Genomic DNA, 22,456 nt, shown 5'->3' with positions numbered 1-22,456 from the left:
CCCCTGCTGTAGCTACAGTGACTGCTCGCACAGACATACTTTTAGCTCTTTGTGAGGTGGCTGAGCATCTGGAAAAGCAGGAGTGGTGGCCAGGACCATGGACCCAGTCACTGTCTGCCAGCATCCTGCTGGGAATGGGTCATACCAGAGCAGGCTGAGCCTATGCTGGGGCAGCTGTGCTCGGTTCAAGGACTCGTCCTTCCAAAAGGGGGTTTGTAAGCAGGGCTCAGCTCTTTAGAAACCCCACAGCCCTTCCAATTAGTGTGTTAAACCTTAATGGTCCACCTCCATCTCCAGTGCCAGATCTGGGGTCGTGGGCAGGAGTAGCTGGGGGAGCCATGCAGGGAGAAGGGGCATCTCACACTGTTCAGAGTCTGGCAGTGGCTCCTGGGAGAGGATCACAGTGGCATTTAGGAGCTTGGACCTTCCCAGGACCCAAGCAGTACCAGCAAAACAGCTCTGTCCCTTTCCCTTCTGGAGGAAAAGAAGGAGGAGGACAGGAAGGTAGAACCCTCCCTAAACCAGGGGTGGCTGGGGAGTGATGGGCAGTGTGGTTGTCCCCCACACTTGATTTCATCACCCTTTTTACCTGAGGAGAAATCATGTTTTAAAAGCTAATACTTTCAACTCCTGCAGCCACGAGCTGTTTACACTCCCAGCTGCAGGTACAGCACATCTCCTACTGTTACAAGCACCTTCCTGTTTGCTGATTCCAAAATAAAGCGTTCCTTACCTTTGTACAAATAACAGGAACAGCAGAGATCAAATCTGTCTCCCCAGCTCTGCAGATGCCAACACCTTGCAGCAATGCACCCTCCTCCAGACTTATCACCCACACTCAGAGCCCCGTCCCCTCGCTGCCTTCACCCCTCCCTCCCCAAAGACCAACCCAAAAAACAAGCAGCAAAAAGAAAGAACAGTTTAAAAGCACCAAGTTGCTTGTCTGGAAGAAACGAGAAATCCATGTCCAGGTCAGATTTATCCCAGCTGATGGGAACATACCTGGCATACGCATGCCCTGATGCTGAGAGAAGATGCTCCGTGTCTTTCCCACGGGTTCCCCACTGCTGCGGTGCTGAGTCAGGATGCTCCAACGTTTCCTTGCATCAGATCCCTGCAACAAACCTTGAAGCAGTAAAATTTCCCCTTGCCAGCAGCAAAGCCGGGAGCGACACTGCTGTTAGCACAGGCATATGCAGGCATCTGGAGACAGGAGTGCTGCTGCAAACACCCCCTGCACCTGCAAACCAGGAGCAGGGCACACCAAGGAGGCACCCACGGGCAGCCTGGCTCAGGCAGCCACCATCACCCCTGCCCTTGTTAGCTTAATGAGCTGCCCACTTAATGAGCAGGCAGCGGGGATGATGACAAAGCCGCCGTAATGCAAGAAATAGCCAAAATTCAAAACATTGTGGCCAAATGTGGCTCCATCAGGGATAAGTGCCAACACTCCCCGTACTGGTTTGCTATAAATACAGAAAAATGAGTTAATTATCCTGGGAGTTAGTGATGAACATCCCGTTGCTCAGACAACCAAGAGACTCGCAGATGCACGCACACGGACCTCAGAGATTCTCCTGGACCACATGGGTCTGTGGAAGTATCCCAGGTACATGCCTGGACTGGAAATGCTGTAAGGAGGGAATTAATAAAGGGAAATGTGGTTAATTTTGGCATTTTAATGAATACACTTTTCCTGCAGTCTATCTTGTTCTTTCTACATTTCTTGCAGCATAACACAGTGGGAGGGAAGCACCTTGGGAGGGACAAACAGCTCACAAGAGCTTAAAAAATATGACATGTCATGCAAGGACAGGGAGGGAAACTGAGGACATCCTGCTCTTCTGGCCAGCAAAGGAGCTGTGGGGGTGAAAGAGGGACAGCCCCAAGCCCTGCAGGGGCCAGCACACTGCCCAGTGCTCCCCAGGAGTTTCACTGGGACTTTAATGACATGCAGATAGATGTTCACATTTTCCAGGCTATTAAATTAAAGAGTATGTGGTATACAGGTCCCTGCAGATCCCAGGTTGGCAGTGGTGGCTCTGCATTGTTCCCCAAGAGGAGGAGATTCCCTTTCTGGAAAAGCTTTTCCATCATTAAAACTACTCCCATTTATTTCAGGAGGAAATGCCTAAGCTCTGAGGGTGGTTGCACTATCTTGGAGGATGCTGTGCTGGCAGGAGTGCTCTTGGGCACAAGCAGAAAATATATTTTCCCCTTTTCCAATTTGACCCTTAAACCTTTGTGGGTTTGAGAGTCAAATTTTGTGGCAGAGAGACCAGCTCCTGAGACCCAGGATATGCTGCAGGCAGTAGACCATGTTTGCCCTGGAATCCCCTAAATTCTCCATCACTTCTGCATGGAGCTGCCAAAAGGGATCAGGATGGAAACTCCCTGCTCAAAGCCACAGAGGGCAAGTCCTGCATCCAAAGTGCTTTTCATACAGGGGGTAAGAGGAAAGCAGATCCTGTTGGTACTGCCAATGAGCACCAGCCAGCTCTGCCACATGAGATGGGACTGTCCCCACCACCTCCTTACCAGTGCCTTGGGAGTGAGCCTGGCCCTTGGGGGAAAAGTAGCACAAAATCCGCACAGAAGTTGGGTGGAAGCCTGTTTGTTCCAGCAGCCACCTCCTCCTGACATTAGGCTCCTGCTTAAAGCTAAGATTAATTTGGCCCCACACACTCATCCTTATTTATCTTTTCATTTAGCTCTTTGCACCTGCATGAAGGCAATTAAATAGCAAGTCAGGAATGTATTCCCTGTTTGTCCTTTGTCCTGACTGATGGTCTTTTTGTCTAGAAATGTCCTCTCCATCTCTGGCTGTATGATGCAAGAGAGGGACAGGATTTTTCTTGGGAACTGTAAGCCTTGCTCATGCCACAACAAAGCCTTTAGTCCCTGTTCAGAGAGGATTTTTTTAGCATACCATCACACAGAAATGTCCTGGGCATGCATTAGCAATAAGTCTTATTTTAAGGGTGGGGTCCCTTATTGAAATTACTCCTTTTCTCCAGCGTTTGCACAGTAATCCCCTTGTGTTTTCTCTCTCTTTTTTTTTTTTTTGCTCATCTCCTCAAAGGTCAGTTTGGATGTTGTCTGCATGGCAGTCTTCAGCCGAATCTCTGAACACTGGTTTAACGATCAGAGGTTTTGGTGTCCAGGATTAGGAAACAGTGCTGGCAGGCAGGGCTTGTTTCCATACATCCGAGCTTGGCTCTTCCCAAAATCTCCTCCTCTTGGGATGCTGTCCCAGTACATCCCCAGAGCTGCAGTCCAGTGCTGGGTCATAAGGGGACAGAGCATCCCCCAGTGTCCCCAAATAGGACTGATCTCCCCAAATCCATATGGATCATCCCAGGATCCTGGAGAAAAGAGAAATCAGGAACCACACTGGGTAATACAGTCCCAGTGACAATTTCTGCATGAGCAGACCTCAAATAAAAATGCAAGTGCTGTGTTTTTCCATCGTACACCCTGTATATATTGGGATCTCATCCAGGGAGAGCAGCGTGGGATATAATTTCCATTAACCTATTGCAAACATGGGGCAGGGAACCTGCTGTTGTTTATCCTGATAAATCACTGCTGGGGGCTTGGCTTCCCAAAGAGAAAAACTTTTTTCCCTCGCTGAGAGAAACCCCAGCTGCTGGTTGTTATGGGGGGTAAGGATGAATGATTCTTCTGCTGGACTCATCACCCACACCCTCCCCCAGGCAGGTGCTTCTGCCAGGCTGCCTGCCCAAAACCTTTCCTTTATTCAGAAAAACCTCGTGATTTCAGTGTGTTTTTAATGTTGATTCTTTCCTCCCTCCTCTGCAATTCTTCTCTTTCTCCAAACCTTGAATTGTCTTAGGAGCAGCTCATCCAAGGAAATTTTTGTCTCATACTGGACTCGAAACAGAAAGTCTAGTCAGGGACATCTGACATGCAATGTTTTTGTGAGTAAATACCAGCGTCCATGAAGTCATTTCCCGGGGTTAGAAATGAGCTCACCTCTGGAACAGCTTCTCTTCTTACCCAAAGTTCACAAGTCAAGAGATTGGGAAGCTCCCAATTTTCAGCCTTTTCATTAAATAACAGCATCATAAAAATTAGCATGGTGCCACTGTGCTGTAAGTTACAAACAGGTCTGATACAGGGCATCACCCAAAATTCCCCAAAATCTCTGCAGCAAAAGACAGAGACACAAAGCCCAATGATCACTGGGGATAAACCAGCACCTCATTCTGCCTGCTCAGCCGGCCCTGGCCGCTCTGCTGAACCTGCCAAGGAGGAATGGTAATTGCTGCCCCTCCTGGGGATAATCTGGGTCACCCCATCCCCCTCTTAAAAACCAGCGTTTAGAGCAGAGGTAGGGATCTGTCCTGCCTTCTGGGCTCAATTACTTGGTAATTGCCTTTAGACCATTTCTTGGTGAGACAATTCTCTGTTTCTGATTCAGATTTGTACATCAAAACTTCACTAATAAAAACCCTTTTCTGGGGGGTATCACACTGTTGGATAGGGGTACTGGGAAAACATGCTCAAACCTGTTGCAGTTCTCACCTTTTAATATCCCAGGCTGGTGTTCCTGATGCTGCTGAGCTCAGATGTCCAGAGAATAATTCCCAGGTGTTCCCCAAATTTACATCTTCCCATGAAGAGCAGCAGCTCTCAGGGTCTTTCCTCCATCTCTCACCAGGACATGTCAACTAGAGCAACATTCCCCATCTCATCTCTAAACTGGAAAAGAAAGAGGAGGGAATTTATCACCCCAGACCAAATCCTGCAGTCAAGCCCCAAGGAACATGGTGGGATCTGGTGCTGAGCTCCTTCTGCTCACCACCAAGCGATAAAACCTGATGTTGTGTGTGTATCACTGCTCCTTTCAGCTGAGCTTCCCCACAGCAGCTTTGCTTTCCTCCTCAGGCAGGGGAGGGAAATTATTTGGGAACTTTCACCTGGCACTCCAGTCCCCAGTAAAGCAAGAAAATCACCCACAGGGTCAGCAGAGGGGCCATGGGTCCCCTTCAGCTTCAGCACACACTGACCCAGTCAGGTCTCTCACTGCCCTAATGGGGTATTTTTCTTGAGCTGGAAGAAATTATGAAATGCCAATGTTTTCTTTGTGACTAACCATGGAAGTGAACAATTTTGCCCTTGTTTTTGGACAGGGTTTAGTTGCTCTCCTTGCCTTTGCCTTCTGTGCCCTCTTTTATCCTCTGCTTTTTTTATTCCCTTTGGGACCTGTCCATCATGTTGCTCCAAATATTCTCCTCCCTCCAAGGTCTCAAATAAGATTATGTGTCCCAAGGCCATATTTTGGTGCTCCCTTTGGATGTTCCTTCCCAAACACTGGCCAGATTCAAGAGCTGCTCTCCTTTATTGCTCTGGGGGAGAGGTGAGATGTAGGGAAAGTTGACATCCCTGTGGGACCCTTGGCAGAATTACACAAGGCTTGCAGGAGCAAAAAGCTGGAAACACCTCCTCTGACACTTCTTTCCCATGATCTTCATATCTCCAAGAAGTTTTCAAAGCTTAAAGATAATCCTGGGTGAACCTTATGCAGGCACATGATCTTTCTCTATGTCTTAAGGAAGCATCAGTGACCTGGTGGGGACAGATACCATCTATGCTAAATTTAATGAGCCAGAGGGATATCATTTCTGCTCCTGAACTCTCATTTTACCCTCCTACAAGAAATCTGCTCTGAGCCAAGATATGGGGCTGCAAGAACCCAGTGACTCTCCCTTAGAATGAGCATTGGTGCTGGTATCTCCCCCCACCCAGATCTGGTTCCCAGGGAAGTGTTTCTGGGAGCCAGCATTCAAGTTGCTCCTGCTGTTTCTCTGCAGAAATGTTTATCTCCCACGCTGCCTTTGCAATCTGCTCCTAACAGGTTTTTTTCTCAGATGGGATAAGGTGCTTGCACCAGGAGCTGCCAGACCTTCCTTCAGCAGCTCTTGGCCCCACCAAATCCTCTGGTGTGCTCCCAGCAAACACACATTTACCCTCCAGTGAAAGCTGATCTGGCCACGTATTCCAGGGGGAATCCCAGCAGTGCTGGAATTAGCTCAGCAGACATCGGCTTTTCCAAGCATGTCCTTGGCATAGTGCATGAGGTCGTGAGATATTTTATATCTCCAGTCGCCCCCATGACCACAGGCACTCCAGGAAGGAGAGGCATTTCCATGCTTTCTTTTGCCAGTGGGGATGCTGGCAAACTCTTTTGGAGCTGAAATCTGGGGGTGGATCAACCCTGATTACCCCAGCCCAGGCACAGCTCCACACTGCTTAGTGCAATAATTAACCTGAGAGAAATTCCCACATGGTTCAATGAGGAGTGCCCACTACCCTTATGGCTCCATCTCTTCCACCTTTCTGTCCATTCCATGTAGAGGCTCGTCCGAACACTAAAAAACCTTTCTTAACTCAAAGCTTTGCTTTCACTGCCATCACTGTTGCCTCTGGTCTGACTTACACAGCCTACATCTCTCCAGTGAATCCCTGCAAAACAGGAGAAAGACAAACTGGAAGAACCAAGCTCTCCCCATCACACTCATGGGTCAGGCAGGATTTTGCTGGTTTTTAGGAAAAACTGGCTGATGTTTTGCTGGTGTAAATCACTGCAAACCTACCCTCTTCAACTTGGTTTATAGCAAGAATATGGAAGAAATGGCACAAATGGGACCAGGGATCACCATCCCATGTGTGGGAAAGCTGCTCCCCGTGCCAGCACGGGTGCACAGCCTGGAGTGCATCCCAGCCCAAAGCCAATACCCATAAACATAAGCAATAAATCAAGGATTTCTTCAGGAGCAATTAATTACCTAAATCAACACGGACTTTGACACAGGATGGTCTTTGTCCATCCAACCCTGACCAGAGCTAAAGCAAACAGCTGGTGGACTGTGGGTTGAAGCTCTGCTCCTGCCCTTCCTTTGCAGTGTAAATGTCCTCATTGAGGTGCTGTCCTGGCTTGGACCTGGCCACATTCCCATCACACCTCTTCCCATTCTGTGACCGCTTTTACATCATTGATCAGAGGTTGTGCAATAGCTCAGGCCCTGCCACATCTGTGGGCAGGATGTTCCTCACACCATGATGCTGCCCTGCAAGTGTCTCTGAGCAGTTAATTCTCCAGGGAGAGGCTGGGATATGCATTATTCATGTAGGGCTTGAAAATAATGGCCTTCTCCATCTCGAAGAGAGTTTCTAAATGAGTCAGAATTCTTATCTTAATTTCTCCAGCTCAGACAGACAATTAAAAAGGGGTTCACTATTGAGGCACTTCTGGTGCTCTCAACAGTAACATGGTTTCTGCCCCTCCAAGCTCTGACAGGGAAGGAGAGACAGCAGATACGGCTGTGGAATCTAGGAGAGACATACCAGCGGGACCCTTCTGTAGTCCAGGATATCCCAGTGACCAGTGAATCCCTCCCCAGGGTATGTGGGTCCAAATGTGTGCAGTAGGGTGGAAGATGACAGTCCTGGGCACTCTAATAGCAAACATGCCCTGCAAAAGCACTAGAAAAAGCCCTTTTCCTTTACAGATGCAATGGAACAGAGGGCATCCTCTTTTACATAACAGGGGTCAGTTGTGTTGGTGCCAGCAACATTTGGGGGCTTACCCCGTGGAATAGACCCCACAACCAGGACTGTCTCCTCACTCCTGGCTCTTTCACCACTGCAGAAAAAGCCTTCCTGAGCTCCAGAGACTAAAATCAGTCTTTCCCTGGATCCTGGCTCTCCTGATGTCCCCACTGTGCACTGCCTTTTGTATCTGTTCCATAAATGATGTTTATGGAGCTGAGCACTACAGAGCCCCAGTAAAAGGTTTAGCTCTCAAGCAAATCATTCCAGAGAGGAAAAAGGTCCACTCACTCCTTTTCTCCCAGTCACAGCCTGTAAATCCTCATCTGCACAGTGAAAACAAACTCCAGTAATTCATTTTTTTGGCTCTTTTCCAAAGATTTTAGGCAGCTGGAGTGTGATTTTGTGCTGATGAAGCGGTGGAGGAGGGTTTAAGTGAAACAATATTGTGGTGGCTGCAAAGTTTGCTGTGTCTCAGAGCTCAGGGGGAACCTCAGGGACTTGCCACATCTCCAAGTTCTCCTACAAACCATGGAAATCACCACTTCAGCTCCTGGGACAGCAAAACAGGATTTAAAAAACAACATTAGCCACCCCTGGAGCATGGCTGAAGTGCCGGGAGCCAAGTGCTTAATGAAATCCCAGCTCCCAACTCTCCCTTCTAAACCACGCAAACTTCCCCAAAGTGTTTGGGATGGAACAAAGTCATCAATCAGTTATTTTAACTCCCATCTCCGTAAACAGAAGCAAGCCCAGAAACATGCAGCAGGGGAAAATAACCGTCAGCTCCCTTTGGCGGAGCGGAGAGGGCGCAGGGAGGGAGGATGAGGGCAGCCGGCAGGGAATTAGGCACGGCCTTAGCCCAAAAGGGGATTTAGGGGCTCCACAGAGCATTTCACAGATCCCACAGCCTGTGAACTCCACATGCAGCCCTGAGAGCAGCCCCTCCAACCCTGTTATCCTCCTGGCATGGTGCAGCTGGCTTTTGGAGATGGTCACTCAGCCCATGCTGTGCTAGAAATGCTGGGAGGCATGAAGAACCAGGATGAGCATTACTAGCCAGTTTTCCCCTGGATTTCTTGTCTTCCCCTGGAACACAAGAAAAGTTGTGGATGCAACCACAAAGGAGTGTGGGAAGGGAGATGCTGCTGGCACCATCTGCTGTCACACTCCTCTGACACTGCCCCAGCCTCAGCACTGGTCAGGAGGAGCATTAAGCATGGCAGCACTCACATAAATACTTAATGGCTTTGTAATTACACCTCAGTGATGAAACCATGGAAAAAACCCATGAGATTTGGGTAGACTCCCCAGCATTAATCCAGGAAGGGAATGAGTCCAAGAGGCTGTTGATCTGCTGCTTTCTGATGGGAAGCAGCAGCCTTAGGCAGCTGAAGCTACTGGTAATGGGCAGAAAGACAGAAGCAGTTTGGTCTGGGTTGCATCCTTCTCACTGGCTACAGGTACTACAACCCTGCAGACTACCCTGGGCATGGGGCAGCCCCTGCCTTGTCCTCTCCACCCCATGGGTTGAGGCATCGTTCACCTCCAGGCAGATGGAAAGCATCTCCCAGAGCCAGTGCTCAGCACTGGGAACATCTGGGGCTCTTCTAATGCTACTCCCTCCAAAGTCAGCCACATCACAGCTGCAGCAAGGGATGGTCAAGTCAAGAGAGACTGTGCAAAGGAACTTTTCTAGAGACTTGGGGTTTGCATGAACTCACACTTCCCAAACCTGTTCCTGAATACACACACGTCTCCAGAGCTTGTCTTGAAGGAGACATGCTAGAGAGAAAACAGTCATGCTGAGGAGGCTGCAAAATCCCCTGCAGAAATGCCTGCACCTGCACTGGGTTAGAGCCATCATCCCATTTCTATAACGTAAGGAATAACATTTTATTCCTTTTGCAGAACAGCACGTTTCCTTATCCAGCAGTGCCACCCTTAGAAATTGATGTGGGCCAGGATGTGGGCAAGCAGCTGGTCGGACTGGAGATGGGGCATTGCCAAGGCAGTGGTGCTGTGCTTAGTGTGGGTCAGCTGTGGTGGGAGGCAGGTTCTATCTGGGAAAGATGAATTCCTTGCTCTCTGCCTCAGCACCTTTCCCACATCTTGTCCTCATCACAGAGGGGAAACAGAGATGATCTTCATGTTTATGTCAGAGGTCTGGAGCTTCCAGCTCACTGGGCACTCCTTTCCCACCAGATAAACATTCTGCCATTTTTTGGCACATCTCAGGTGTTTTTTCCTTTTTCCTCGTAAACATAAACAGGAGCTGGTGTAGGTCACTGCTGATTATTTTTTATGTGACATCTTGATCTGTGTTCCTCCTGAACCACTCCCTCTGGCAGCAGGGCTGACAAGGATTGCTAGGAGGTAGCCTGGGACACCACTGGCCCCCAGTGACAGCCCTAATACCCATCTCCTTCTTTTGGGAGTTGCCCCTGACACATAAAGCACAACACACTTTCACACCACATTCGTGCAGCAACCGTCCACACAGTCCAGTGGCTCCAGAGCTGCATGCATGGGTGGCAGTCACTTGCACAAGGCCACATGCTTTGTCAACCCCCAGGAGCCCTGTGTCCATGGACCAGTTGCCACAAGTTACATGAGACAAATATGGCTGCAGAGGGGAGAAAAGCCTGGAAGGCTGAAGCCAGAGTGGGGCAACAGGAAACTCTGGTTAGGGGTCATTGCTAGATCTCCCTCTGGCTCAAGATGCAATCATTTATTTGCAAGGATGGTCCTGCCTCTGCAGCTCTGTGCTACCCCGGGTGTTCAAACCAATCCTACTGGCTTTGTCCCACATCCTCACATCCCCACAGCATCCTCATCTGACCCCTGCCAGAGCCAGGGCAGGGGTAGAGGTAGGTAGGCAGTGCAGGGAATGGTGCCCAGCTGAGCCATACCCCACTCCTGCAAAACGGGACAAATCCACGTGCACTGCTGGGTGGACATCACATTTGTCCCAGACTGGGTAAAGCCAAAACAGCACCCCAAAACTCATTGCCTGTTCACTCTATCTCCACCTTCAACACCCAGCAGCATCTATTTCAGATCCAGACCCCAGGTGAACCCCTAACACTGACAGTGCTGTGTGGGGATGCGGTGCCCACACCAGGACGTGATGCCCACACCAGGACGTGATACCCACACTGTGCCCTGTCCCGCCACCAGCAGCAGCCGCCACGCCGTGGCATCGCCACAGGTTTCTGTTTACCATCACCTTATTAAGGGATTATTCAGGCTGCGGTTTCCTCGCGCGTCCGATCTGTTTGTGCTCGCGGCTGGTGGCTCGCTGCCATCCCCTAAGCTACACGCCGGGCTATATAAGCGACCTCGCCGCCTCGGCGGGAGGCTCGCACACAGCCCGGCTCCGCTCGGCGCAGGGGAGGTTTCGGTGAGCTGCAGCTCTCTCTTCTTCCCGACCGGCTGCAAATCCCTGAACCCGCAGCTGACAAGCCCTCGTCTCGCCCCCGGATCTCAGCTCGGCTGGCGGCTCCGTGGCGAGAAGACGGGGTTTTTATGGCTTTTTAGGTAAGAGAAAAAAACCTAACCCGGTCCCGCTGTTTTCCCTTCTGCGGCAGATAGTGGTTATAGAATTATGTTGTGTTAAGGCGGTGTAATTAAGAGCGGCTTTGATTGAAGGTGAGATGGAAATTAATTAATGGGCAGATGACGGCACAGAGGCTGAAAAACATCGATGGGGATGCAGTTCCCTGCGTCCCGCTCCTCCCTTCCTTGTCCCAGCTGATGGGTTTAGAGAAGGGTTACTGGGACATCTGAAGAGGGGGTTTGGGGGGCTCTGCTTAGGTGGGGCTGTTTGATCTCCCGCGGCTCTGTCCGGGCTGGCTCCCACAGCCCCCTGCAGACAGGGGACACAGACAACTCCAAACCTCCCCTGCTGCCAAGATTTGCCGCTTGAACCCCCCTTTTATAGCATCGCATGTCTGGGTACAGAGGGGTGTATCCCAGTCCCAACCCCAGTGCTGAACAAGTTGCAGTCAGCTCCAAAAATAGTGGCCAAGTGGGAAACAGGATTAATTTTTTCCTGGTTATTGTCTGGCTGCGAGTTCATGACCCCACCGTAAGCCCACAAAACACCGCTCATGTGTTGCTTGTTATTTTTGCTTGACTGGGATTTGCTGAGCCATTATCAAAGCTTTTCCTAGTCCCACATTCCCCAGTCTCAGAGGAGATGGTTAATGCCACTTACAAATAAGAGAGTATTCTTGCTACTGGCTGCTCTTTGTCAGCCCTATCTTATGGGTAAACTGAGGCACCAAAAGGCTGGGGCAATATTTTCCCCTCCTCCCAGTTCATTAATTTTGGATGCAATAAAATAAAACACCTGGAATTCCAGCTGGTGTCACTAGGGACAGCTCCACAGGTACATTCAGAAATTAAATACCCAAATGCTTGATGCTCTAGGGCAAAGGGACTCACTGAAAACAAAATCTGAAGTGCTTGAGCTGGTGAAGAGTGATACAAAGCCTCAGTCTTACATCTGTGCCTGTGGGAAAAGGAAAATATTGAGCTTCTTGCTACATTTGCAGGAAAGACTTGGCTTGTGCATAAGGTTTTCTGTTTTTAGATGTGCTCAGGAGCCTTTCCTCTCCCCACACTCTGGGATGTACTGGATTAAGATGCTGTCCTCACACTATGCCCAGTTTGCAGACAGCGGGATGGAGGCTTGGGGCTGTCCCTGCTCCTGTGGGGAGTAGAGCTGAGTGCAGGGGGCCTGCAGAGTGGCGTGGGCTGTGAGAGATCTCTGCAGAAGTATTTAAGCTGCTCCTAGGCATGTTAAGGAGATGCAGTTACAAAGTAGTGCTCTGCAGAATAGATTTGGGCTCAGATGTGATGGTGAGAAGCAGGGGGGATGTGAGCACAGATGTGGAGCCCTTGCTGCTCCCCTCTGGGGGAATAAAGGAAGAGCTGCTGCGGGTGGGTGAGCAGGGGTGTAAGTGGCCCTGTGGCATGTTTTGGAATGGTTCAGCCTGGGAGAAGCTCCCCAAAAGCAGAAGGACCTGGGTGAGCTTTGGCACGGTCGGGCTTGTCTCTGCAGGACTGGGGAAGGCGTGGGACGGCTGCGGAAACTCCAGGAAACCCCTGGTCATCTCTGGAAACACCGATGGTCACCATGAAAGGCTGGATCCTCCTCCTCCTCTTGGGAGCCACATCTGTTTTAGGTGAAGGTTAAACGTTTCTGTTCTGGTCCCCGCGCTGTCCCCTGCCCATGCCAGCGCAGGCATGCCTGTTGGCAGCCGCTGAGCCAGCAGACACAGCCTGACAGCGCTGCTGGGTCTGGGTCACTGCGGCATTTGCCCGGCCAGACAACTTCCACACAAGGACTGGCTCCCATCCAGCCCCCAGAGCTCAAGCAAACCCTGCCTGCAAGTCAGTGAGCCCCTGGTTGACCAGCGATCAGCTCCCCAGCCCACTGGCCATGCTGGGACCATCCCTGCCTGCTGGCCCTGAGACCCCATAGTGTCCAGTCTGCACCCACAGGGCAGAGCTGGTGCTGGGGCTCAGCTGCCCAGTTTGGGACGAGTCCCAGCAAGCACCCCAGGAACCAGCCACAGCCACCAGCTCCCCTCGGGAGCTATCCACACAGGTGGATAGCAAGTTCAGAAACCACTTACTGTCCCATAGAAACAACCAACATTATCCACCTTGGATTCATTTCTCCTTGTGCACGGAGAAGCAGGAGATATTTTATCTCTCCAGCTATAAAAAGGTGAATCAATCTGAGCTACTCCAACACAAGAAGTACAAAAAAAGTTTTTCTTGGGTGCTAAGGGAAATAGAAAATTTGTATCATACCCGAGCTGTACTGATGCTGTTGGATATCTCCATTATGTCCTTTTCTTGGCATCTCCTGTGCTGCATCCTACACAAGCTCTAACCAGCCACAGTCCAATGGGAAAGCTGCAATATTGAGCCTAAGGATGCCCAATTCCTTGAATCTAATTTATTCTTTCATTTATTGACCCTTAGGACAAAGGATTCTGAAACCAGCCCTCAGCAGGGTCCAGATAGGACAGAGAACCTTCAGCCCACTGGTAATGCTCAGCTTGGAGAGTAAGTTAATTCCCACCTTGGGTGGATTTTCCTCACTGGACAATTTTCCCAACAATTTACAACTAACCAATGTTATTTGAGTAGAAGAGGACATTTAGGGTTAGAATCATTCTATGATTCTACAATTTAGGCAATGGAATAAATATTAATCATCCATGACCTCCTGTAGGGTTTTGGCTATCGCTGACACACGCTGTTGGCTCCCCTCCTGGAAATGGGAAGGTCAACTTGTGACCACAGCCCCAGCTCCTGCGGGAGGCATGCACAGGGTGGGAGGGTGAGAAGAGCCCAGGGATGGGCTAGCACATGTTCTGACCTGCCTTTTTTACCCTGCCCCAGCCTGTCCCCACACCCTGGGTGGTTTGTGACACCATTCCTTTAGAATCAAAGCCTGTGGGGGATTAATCACCTGCAGAGCCCACTCTGGGAGATGCCTCGACCTTTTATCTATGCTGTCCAGGGCTCAGAATTTAAATTCCAGCAGGCACTGAAAGGGCTGGCAATGCCGAAGAATTTGAGATTTTCCCAGCCTTTTGTCCAGCTCCCAGCAGCTCTCTTAGCTACTGGGAAGAATCAAAGCACCATAATCATGGACACTGAGAGGTCCCCTCCACTTGCTGAGAGGTACTTTTTTGAAAACTACCAGTAAGATAGTTTTCCTCTCAAAGTGGATGGCACAAGACAGTGATGCTGGGGCTGGCTCCCTGGCTGGAAGACCCTGCCTGAATCAGCCCTCTCCCCACAGGTACGAGGAGCAGCTCTCGCCGGGGAGACCCAACCTTCACCTACGTCAGACGCAGTATGTTCCTGCTGGCCAGTGCCACGGGCCAGCCCTGTCCCTTCCCATGTCCCCACCAATGCTCAACCCCTCAGCTTCTCCATCATCCTCAACTTTCTGCGTTTTCTGCTGTCAAAAAGCTACCCAGAGCCAGATAATGCCATTTTCCTCCACAGGATTCCTCTTCTCATTTCATATCACCACCAGCCCTGCAGATTAAAGCAGCTGATCTCAAACAAGCTTAGGATCTTGCTGAGATGCCACTTTAATCTGTTGCACATTCAGTTTTTGCTTGGGGCAAGCACAAATAAGCATTTATCCACAGGATGTGACCTTGTCCCTAAGCCCACCTCCTCTTGCATACCTCAAATTGCTAAATAATAAGTCATGGATCCCACTGCTGGGGATGCTGAACTAGAGATGCTGACTGGCCAACAGATTAAAACCTTGCCCATCTAAGCCAAGTGCTCACTCTGAGCCAGACATGACATTCCCATATCTGGTCTCACTTAAAGGGTCTTTTCCACCCACCTGCTTTCATAAGCCAGGATTGTTTTCAACCACCCCTTCACAATTTGAACAGTCCAGCCCTGTGACTGTCTGCCTTTCTAGGAAACAAATCAACCTGCTCTATTACAAACTGGGTGGAAGAATAGGTATGGGAGATGACATAGCATATGTCTCCAAGAAACTTCATTTTTAGAAACTTTAGTCACTAGTACATCCTCATAAACATTATTAAAATATGTCATTTTTTAAAAAGCCCAAACCACAGACTTGGAATGGATTTCATCCATTTAAAGTAGCTTAAATTAATAGCATCTCATAGCCCATTTAAAGAAATTCCTTTAAAAATATAACCTCATATTAAACTCTCAATGTGTTTTGTAAATTTTCTCTGTTTTACCAATCAGCTGGCTCCTGACATGCTCAGCCTTCTCGGTAGCATCTTAAGCTTCTGGTTTGCACTCAGTAAAAGTGGTGCTCACAATAGGACACACGCTGCCCCTATAAAAAACACATGTTGAAATTTGGTTAAAAACATTCAACATGATCATACCAATAATTTTACTCTTTTTTTGTAACTATTTAATCATTTCACCCTTTTTAAAAACTACTTAACCACATTTGAAACAGACAAGTGTTGCCCCTCAAACAACATTTAAATGAGAATGTGTGTTTGATTTCCTTAAGCCAAAGTTATTCAACACTAAGCATAAGCTGCCTGCACTTTGCTTCCCTTGGGTTTATCTTAATCATCCTGAATTTGGTAGCCTGTGGGGAATTAAGTCAGAAGCCTTCAGATGCCTTCTCATGCTTTAATTCCCAGCTCCCTGAATATGCTTTGAGTTTGTTTAATCCATGTGGTGCATAATATCCAAATGTATAATCAGAGCTCTATAGAAGTTGCTAAAACCAAACAGCCCATTTTTGGGCAGCTGTACGTGTAATGTGCGTCTCAGTAACACACCACTGATGTTATTCAAGGTCCACTGGTGCAAGATTCAAAAAGGTTTTTGTCTCCATGGTCGAAATGGAGTGAGTGCTCAGCAAAGTGTGGCCAAACCGGGGTGCAGAAGCGTACCAGATCCTGCCTAGCTGAGCGCCTCTGGGGCGTGCACTGTAATGAAGCAACTGAGGAAGGGCGGCTCTGCATTGGACATGTTTGCTCAGGTGCTCCTATAAACTCACTTATGGGCAGGGGAGGATGTCCTGGTCTCACCACTGCGCAGGTGTTGTATCCCTTTGCTGTCATTTTACCAGCTTTCTCTCCTTTGACAGAATTTAGTGATTCCCAAGCAGGGCTGGAGAGTACCAAGAGCAGAGCCAAACAGAAAGATGACAGACATTCATAATATCATGGAGATATAGAAAAAAAAACTCATTAAACTTGTTATAACAGCAGCTCTCAAAGTGGAGTCAGTGACTGCAAACAGGTGCCTCCATGCATCCTCCAGGAAAGAGATGATTTGGGAATATCAAACTGCATTAGCCTCTGCTGAAGGGGCTTGTAATTAATGATGTTATTCTTATAATCCCCTTTTAGCCAAATAATTTTGAAAAAATCTGAAAACATGTTTTGTGCAGAAAAGTTGTTTCAGGTTTTTCCTGATTTCTTATATTTATTTCCATCTTTGAAATATCAGATAGCTCCTCTACAGGGATGCTCTGTGATTGTAAAAGGAATGATCTGAGCCTTGGGAAGAGACAGATTATTATTTAGGATTAATCACTACAGGTAAATGAGAACAGAACAGTATTTGTGAGACCAACTATTAAACCCATTGGGAAATGCTAACTTGGCAATTACCCCACATCCTGGCAAAACCAGGATACCACTGAATAAGGGGAGACATCTTTTGAGACAGACCAAAATCACAATTCCTGGGCATGCACTGGTAACAGAAACCTAGAAAGTTTATAACATTGAATTTGTAATTTTGCCAGGGTTGAGCTAAGAGCTCACATGCTGATCTGGATTCAAATTTCCCTGAAATTCAGCCCTTTGGGGAAGGTAAATAACAGTTCCTAGCTGTAATTATATCCACGTGGCTGCTTTCTGCTAATTGTCGGGTTCAAAATGACATCGTCCCTGCCTTTCTAATGCACAGCTGTGGATAATCAGGAAAAATATGGTTTGGATACAATTTACTCCTTATGCAGTATTTGCCTTATTGCATTTAAATTAAAAGCAGATGCGAGAACATGCTGGGAGTATTGTGGGGACTTGGGGCCGCTTTTGACCTTTCTGCTTCTCCTCCAGCCTGCAACATCACCTGCCCTATGGGCCATGTCAACGCTGACTGTGACACCTGCATGTGTGAGGATGCCACCCTGCATGGGAAGGTGTCTCTCGAGGATGGGTCACCTGCTGCTGATGCCCGGGTCTATCTGCAAGCCAAGAAACTCAAGCTGTTGACAATGGCTGATAACAGAGGCATGTTTAGGATCCCAGGGGTTTGTCCTGATGGGAAAAACACCCTTAAAATAAAGAAAGCCAAATATGCAACAGCGACTGTCACCGTGCCTGAGAGCAACCGGAGAAACCTGGCAATCCAAGTGCAGCTGCACCGATCAGGTAGCCCCAAAGAGGGGGGTTGCAGGAAGCTTTCTGCAGCACCAGAAATAAAATGTGTTTTTATGAGAGCAAGAGTAATGAAATGGCCTTTTCCTTCTCCTGCAGGCAAACCCTATGTTTTCAGGAGCCCTGAGGACAAAGCCAGGAGAGAGGGACAGAGCGTGTCACTCTGCTGCGATGCCCGAGGGAGCCCAGCTCCCGACCGCTACCTCTGGTAAGGAGCTTGAATTTGATCTGCCAGATAAAAAGTCCTGCCAGTTTTATCTCCTTACGATCTCCAAAAATAGGGAGGGGGAGGGTGTTAGTAATAAAACAGTTAAAAGTGCTGAGAACTGATGGCTGCAAGTGATGGCTTCCTCAATATGGCACATCAATGTCATCTGCTAAGGGGTTCAGTGGAAAAACACACAGAAAAGAGAGTTTAAAAACTTTATCAGACACAACTGGCAGCTCTGCCTGCCTGCCAGCTGTCCAGCAGCCACATCACAGTATTGCCAGGAGTAGGGGACAATTTTTAGGTGATGCCACCTAGCCAAACTCAGGGAAACTGAGGCAGGAAATCTGGCAAAATCCACACAATAAGATGCAGGATTAGGCTATCGCTGTGGTCCAGGCAGATGGTCAGTCTCTGTCCCCTTAACTGTTCCTGGCAGGTACCACAATGGCTCACTGCTGGATCCCTCCTTGTACAAATATAAAAACAACCTGATTCTGAAGAACTTGAAGAGAGAGCAGTCAGGAGAGTATTTCTGCAAGGCCAGCAGTGCCGGGGGGTCAGCAAAGTCCCAAGTTGCCAAGCTGGCTGTCATAGGTAAGAGAAAATGTGCCTGATGTTCTCCGAGGACCTGGGGAGGTGTTGGTGTGCAGGAACCAGAAACTGTGATACATCTGGTAAAGAAAAGTCACAGGAAAAATACCTGAGGTTTACATCTTTCATCTGTTTGCAGATAAGCTTGAGTGAGCTGGTTATGAACCAGATGCTCCCTACAAACCAGAGCTCTGGATTGCAGGTGGCCTCTCAACCTCAACCTGCTGCTGTCAGATTTCTCACTGTACTTGTTGCCTGACACGAGAATATTTCTGCTTATTTAGGGTAGCTTTTAAAGTCTTGGGCCATATTCTAGTCTTGCCGTAGCCAAAAAGCTGGGCAGCAGCAGAGCATCTAGCTAAGGGTGGGCTGGATGACCATAGTGGACAAGCAGAAGCAGGGAGTATCCTGCAAACAGCTCTTAATCAGGATCTTAAAGCTAAAGCTGAGCTACTTGCTTCACTGAAATTAGTTAACCAGCTCAATAAAATCCTGCAAAAATCTCACTGCTTTTAGGAGCAACATTTAGCTCTGAGGTTTCAGACAATATAGCGATGACTGTACAATTCTTTCACGCTGCTCATTAAGAAATCCTATTCAACAGGAAGACAAGAGGCAGCCTGTGACTCCCAACCCCAAAGCCATCTCATCCGACTTCCTCACGATTGCTTCCAAAAAGCAACAAACTCCTTCTATTACGACGTGGGCAAGTGCCCAGCAAAGACCTGTGTGGGAAAGCTGGATAAGGGACTTCGGTGTAAGGACAATGTCTCCTACTGCTGTGGGGCATCCAAGATGGAAACCAGGGACATCTCCTGCGATGGCTACACGCTCCCCACTAAAGTCATCGTCGAATGTGGTTGCAAAATATGCACTGAGACCAAAATAATGGTTCGAGGCAGAGCCACAGCAGCAGATAATGGTGAGCCACTGAGGTTTGGCCACATCTACATGGGGAACAAGAGAGTGAGTATGACTGGGTACAAGGGAACCTTCTCCATCCACGTCCCAGCAGATATGGAGAGACTGGTCCTAACTTTCGTAGACCGGCTGCAGAAGTTTGTGAACACAACAAAAGTTCTGCCCTTCAAGGAAAATGGAGGTGCTGTATTTCATGAGATCAAGCTACTAAGAAAGAAAGCCCCTGTTACACTGGAATCCACCGAAACCAACGTGATTTCTTTGGGGGAAATGGAAGAAGACGATCCAATTGCTGAATTAGAAATTCCTCCCAATGCATTTTATAGGAAAAATGGGGAGGTCTACAATGGCAAAGTGAAAGCCAGTGTGACATTTCTGGACCCAAGAAACATCTCCACAGCCCCTGTGACACAAAGTGACCTAAACTTTGTAGATGAGGAAGGAGACGTATTTCCGCTCCGCACGTACGGCATGTTTTCTGTGGACTTCACGGATGAACAGGGCACTGAGTCCCTCAATGCAGAAGAGGTGAAGGTTCATTTGGATGCTGCTCAAGTCAAGATGCCAGAGCATGTGCAAGAGATGAAGCTTTGGTCCCTGAACCCAGAGACAGGGTTATGGGAGGAAGAAGGGGACTTCAACATTGAGAAAAGCACACGGCGCAAAAGGGAGGAGAGAACCTTTTTGGTTGGGAACATGGAGATCAAAGAGAGGCGTCTTTTTAACCTGGATGTCCCTGAGAGCAGACGGTGCTACGTCAAAGTCCGAGCCTACAGAAGCGAGAGATTTCTGCAAAGCGAGCAGATCCAAGGGGTTGTGATTTCTATTATAAACATGGAGCCAGAACCAGGGTTCTCCTCCAATCCCAGAGCATGGGGCCGTTTCGATAGTGTAGTCACTGGTCCCAACGGCGCCTGTGTGCCCGCCTTCTGTGATGAGCAAAACCCTGAAGCCTATGGAGCTTATATCTTGGCAAGCTTGGGCGGGGAAGAGCTTGAAGCTGTGCCCTCTGCTCCCAAACTGAATCCTGCTGCTATTGGGGTCCCACAACCATACCTCAACAAGCTCAACTACAGGAGGACAGACCATGAGGACTCCAACATCAAGAAAACAGCATTCAGCATTAACATGGCCAAGCCAAGCCCTAATTCCCCAGAAGAGAACAATGGCCCTATTTATGCCTATGAAAACCTCAGTGAATGCGAGGAAGCTCCACACAGTGCTGCTCACTTCAGGTTTTACAGGATAGAAGGAGACCGGTACGACTACAACACTGTTCCCTTCAGTGAAGATGACCTCATGAGCTGGACCGATGACTACCTGGCGTGGTGGCCCAAGCCCATGGAATTTAGAGCCTGCTACATTAAAGTAAAAATAAACGGACCCCAGGAAGTGAATGTAAGATCTCGCAACATGGGTGGGACACACCCGCACACCATTGGCAAGCTCTATGGCATCAGGGACGTGCGCAGCATCCGTGACCCGCAGCAGCGGGACGTGTCCGCAGCCTGCCTGGAGTTCAAGTGCAGCGGAATGCTCTTTGACCAGGACCGCGTGGACCGCACGCTCGTCAAAGTCATCCCACAAGGCAACTGCCGTCGAGTGAGCGTCAACAGCATGCTCCACGAGTACCTGGTGAACCACCTCCCCATGGCCACCAACAATGACACCAGCGAGTACACAATGCTGGCGCCTCTTGACCCGCTGGGACACAACTATGGCATCTACACTGTCACTGATCAAGACCCGAGGATCGCCAAGGAAATCGCCCTGGGCAGGTGTTTCGATGGCACATCTGATGGCACGTCCAGAATCATGAAGAGTGATGTTGGCGTTGGGTTGACTTTCACCTGTTCAGAGAGGAGCGCGACAGAGCAAAGCATCTTCCAGTCTCAGAGGAACTTGGGCCAGCAGTCTCCAAGGGATTCAGGCCAGCAGCCTCCAAGGGACTCGGGCCAGCAGCCTCTGAGAGACTTGGGCCGGCAGCCTCTGAGAGATTTGGGCCGGCAGCCTCTGAGAGATTTGGGCCAGCAGCCTCTGACAGACTTGGGCCGGCAGCCTCTGAGAGATTTGGGCCGGCAGCCTCTGAGAGATTTGGGCCAGCAGCCTATGACAGACTTGGGCCGGCAGCCTCTGAGAGATTTGGGCCGGCAGCCTCTGAGAGATTTGGGCCAGCAGCCTATGACAGACTTGGGCCAGCAGCCTATGACAGACTTGGGCCGGCAGCCTCTGAGAGATTTGGGCCGGCAGCCTCTGAGAGATTTGGGCCGGCAGCCTCTGACAGACTTAGGCCAGCAGCCTCTGACAGACTTGGGCCAGCAGTCCATCCTGGTTCTGCCAGGGGAGAGCCCCGCGTACCGGAAGCCACCGGCAAGCCGCCGAAACAACCAAGCCAAGATCCCCATGAGAGGTCAACGTCCCACCTACTAGAGCTGTATAGGAGCATTGGTAAAGTCACTCATGCTCAATTAAATATAATTTGAAAGTAACATCAACCTGCTAAATAACGTAATTGAAAGCTCGTAGGTGTCATTATTTATGTGACATAATTAAGGTGCCATATTTTTTTCCCCACCAGAAAGGAAAGACATAAGGTGAGAACTGGGGGCCAGCAGAGGTAGTGAGTTTGTGTCTTACTAAATGCATCCATAAAAATCTTCTTTCTGCCTGACATTAAACAGCTTCACATGATAGCCTAAAGGGAAGACTAAACATATGATTCAATTAAGTCATGTACATAAAACTTTCTTCTGTTCTGCATCTGCAGACTTTGCCAGCCCAAGTACCGTACAGTAGTTGGTAACATGAAAAGGAATAAACTGATTTTCTCATACTGAATTCAACTGCAAGGTTTCGTACTTGAAATGTAAGTATTTTATTTATTGCTAGCTTGTTTTAGAATAACTGTATTCAAGCTAAACTACTGGCAGTTGCATTTCTAAGAACTCACATGCTCAATAGAACAGAGAAGCCATGTGGATTTGTAGGCTCCATGTGGATACAGCTAGAGTTTTCTCTTGCTTCTTGCATTACCTGACAAGAAAATCCACGCTCTATGATAGCGTAGGTTAATAAAAGAAGTCATTTTCTAACTTCAACAACGTGTCACTTTTGTATTTGAAATGCCCAAGTAAATAAACCACATGCAGAGCTGAGCAAAGGATAACCAGAAGGATTTCATCTTTCTGTTCACAAACAGGTCACAACTTCA

At 48.8% G+C, this 22,456-nt stretch overlaps 2 protein-coding genes across 7 annotated transcripts in view; one reads left to right on the top strand and one right to left on the bottom strand.

Annotated features, from left to right (window-relative positions):
- The window catches only part of LOC130257427 (gonadotropin-releasing hormone II receptor-like), a 34,053-nt gene that overhangs the window by 7,713 nt on the left and 3,884 nt on the right, over positions 1-22,456 (bottom strand). For 2 of the 5 annotated variants that reach the window (XR_008841324.1, XM_056499921.1), the window contains exon 2: positions 1,003-4,725. The gene's annotated coding sequence lies outside the window, so the exon portion shown is untranslated. The remainder of the gene's footprint in view (positions 1-1,002; positions 4,726-22,456) is intronic. The other 3 variants (XM_056499923.1, XM_056499919.1, XM_056499922.1) reach the window with 3 other exon arrangements.
- CILP (cartilage intermediate layer protein) lies at positions 10,839-22,083 on the top strand. 2 transcript variants are annotated; one of them, XM_056499917.1, is made up of 9 exons: positions 10,839-11,115; positions 12,644-12,767; positions 13,576-13,659; positions 14,405-14,458; positions 15,926-16,111; positions 17,202-17,516; positions 17,622-17,730; positions 18,170-18,327; positions 18,929-22,083. In XM_056499917.1, exons 2-9 carry the CDS (start codon positions 12,710-12,712, stop codon positions 21,673-21,675), a joined length of 3,711 nt encoding a protein of 1,236 aa, XP_056355892.1. In that variant the 5' UTR covers positions 10,839-11,115; positions 12,644-12,709; the 3' UTR covers positions 21,676-22,083. The 2 variants fall into 2 exon arrangements, with proteins under 2 accessions (XP_056355892.1, XP_056355893.1); XM_056499918.1 differs by lacking the exon at positions 15,926-16,111.

Source organism: Oenanthe melanoleuca, chromosome 10, assembly GCF_029582105.1.
Source record: "Oenanthe melanoleuca isolate GR-GAL-2019-014 chromosome 10, OMel1.0, whole genome shotgun sequence".
Classification (NCBI taxonomy): domain Eukaryota; kingdom Metazoa; phylum Chordata; class Aves; order Passeriformes; family Muscicapidae; genus Oenanthe; species Oenanthe melanoleuca.
The sequence above is the reverse complement of the archived record's forward strand: the minus strand, read 5'-3'. Positions and strand labels throughout refer to the sequence as shown.